The following is a 2089-nucleotide window of genomic DNA, read 5'->3' as shown; positions in this document are numbered from 1 at the left end:
AGCGGTCTTTTGACAATACGTTGGATTCGAGATTACACCGGATAATCCCCACCATCTTTAAAAATACACTAGTACCAAACATGATCTAAATGAGGTAATATGTGTCACACATGCATAATTCCAATATTCTCTCCAATTCATATTACTTGTCATTAATATTGATGTATCTAGAACTAAAATATATCTAGATGCATCTATACTAGAGTCAACTAATATGAATCGGAGGGAGGGAGTATTAAAAAACTAAAATCCACTCATTTATTAATTGACCAAAAAGAAAGTATACTGCGGTAGTACAAATTTGTTATGCATAAATATAACGAAATGGAAACAATTCCTCACGTAAACAAATAAATATCACTCTTAGCCATGATGCACGATTGATGGCTGCCGTTTTCAAGCAGTTGGGTAGAATGGCGAGGTGGCGAGGCCACAAGTGCCCGTCGACCAAGGCACGTCCTTGGCGAGATAGATGTATCCCTGGTCACCCCAGTCGTTGCTCCACGAGTTCTTGGCAATCCAGTACTTGTTTCCCTTGCCGGGCCCCTCGCAGTAGCCGACGATGGTGACGGCGTGGTTCACCCTCGATGCATCGGCGGAGCAGGGGCCGCGGTAGATACCGCCGGAGTAGAACTGGAACTCAAACCCGCTGGCGTCAATGTACACCGTCACGGGCTGCCGTGCGACGGCCAGCGCCAGCTGCCGCTCATTGTTGATCGGCACGGCCTTGAATCCCTTGACAGACGCCTGGTGGTCGAACAATAGCTTGTCCACGTCGCACTTTCCATTGAATCCACTGTATGGGTACTTCGCCTCCGACGTGATGCCTCCGCGGGCGGCCACGAGAGCTAGGGCCGTGTCAACGCGGCCGCCGCCGCAGCCACTGCTCCCGGTGTCACAGTCCACGAGTTCCTGCTCCGACAAAGACACCAGCTCCCCAGTCCTGATCTTGTTCATGCCTTCGATCGCCGCCACAGCAGCGAACGCCCAGCAGGAGGCTGTCATTTCAGTTGAGAAAACATGCACACGATCGACAAGAGTAGTTCAGGAAACATGACAACATATAACTCTGCACGAAGGAATTAGCTATAGCCCGACTTACCGCAAGTGCCTTGAAACTTGACGCCGGTGACAGCGCCGCTGGAGCGCCAGTCCACACAGCACGGCTTCCAGGAGTGGTAGGGGAGAGGGGTGGGCGACGCGGCATGGAAGCCGGTGTTGTTGAACCCGGTGAACTGCTCCACGACCTCGGCAGGGGTGAGGTCGCCGAACCTGTTCATGCCGACCCTGACAGTCGTTCTTGTCTGCGGCCCGAACCCGCCAACGACGACGCTGGTGCTGGTCTGGCTGGCGAAAGCGCCGATGGAGTTGGTGTTCTGGTTGAAGATTTGGAACCGCTTCTCCTCCTCCTTGTGGCTCGGGTAGGTCTTGGAGTACTTGATCATCCACTTGGAAAACTTAGCCCTCGCCTCGGAATCCGAATGGTGGTGCGGCATGTTTGCCGCTATCAGCGATGCCTGCAGGAGGCTGGCGAGGCACAAGAGTAGGACAAGACAAGACGTGGAAGAAGCCATGTTGATTAGCTTAGGCTGTATGCTATTGCTTGTCTGGAATACATGCATAAGAGGCAATGTTTATATAGGCTCCTTGGTGAACGCATACAATATGGGTTAGCACAGCACGTCGCTCAAGCTGGTGGCTCATGAGCTATCGTGGGTGCTTGTATGAACCGGATAAGGCAATATTTTGAATGCTTCTCCCGTCAGTATCGACTTGGTTGATCCGTTGAACTCTGCAGAAACGACTTGCATGCCTCTGATTGGCTTGTTACCATACCAAGTTTAAACACATACTATTTTAATAAGCCTATGTTTTTATACAGACGTAATGCTCACAAATACACTGTATTTTTTTTTTTTGCGAAAACTGTATCTTATTACGGATGGTAAAATTCTTATTCGTGTACATATCATTTGAGGGACTTAGTAGCTATTGTGTTGTGCTCGATGCAAAAAAAAAAAAAAGGTTATTGCGTTGTGCTAGCCTCCTTCATGAGTTGCATTTTATTTTTACTTATTAAGCACCATGA

General features: G+C 49.3%; 1 protein-coding gene across 1 annotated transcript; it reads right to left on the bottom strand.

The window, feature by feature from the left end:
• Positions 1–235: 235 nt before the first annotated feature.
• On the bottom strand, positions 236–1593 carry LOC127338291 (ervatamin-B-like). Its single transcript, XM_051364473.1, has 2 exons — positions 1103–1593; positions 236–998 (listed from the first exon to the last, which is right to left on the bottom strand). Exons 1-2 carry the CDS (start codon positions 1572–1574, stop codon positions 397–399), a joined length of 1074 nt encoding a protein of 357 aa, XP_051220433.1. The 5' UTR covers positions 1575–1593; the 3' UTR covers positions 236–396.
• Positions 1594–2089: the final 496 nt, after the last annotated feature.

The sequence above is a fragment of the Lolium perenne genome, chromosome 3 (genome assembly GCF_019359855.2).
Source record: "Lolium perenne isolate Kyuss_39 chromosome 3, Kyuss_2.0, whole genome shotgun sequence".
Lineage (NCBI taxonomy): Eukaryota > Viridiplantae > Streptophyta > Magnoliopsida > Poales > Poaceae > Lolium > Lolium perenne.
This window is presented reverse-complemented; position numbering and strand designations above follow the sequence as displayed.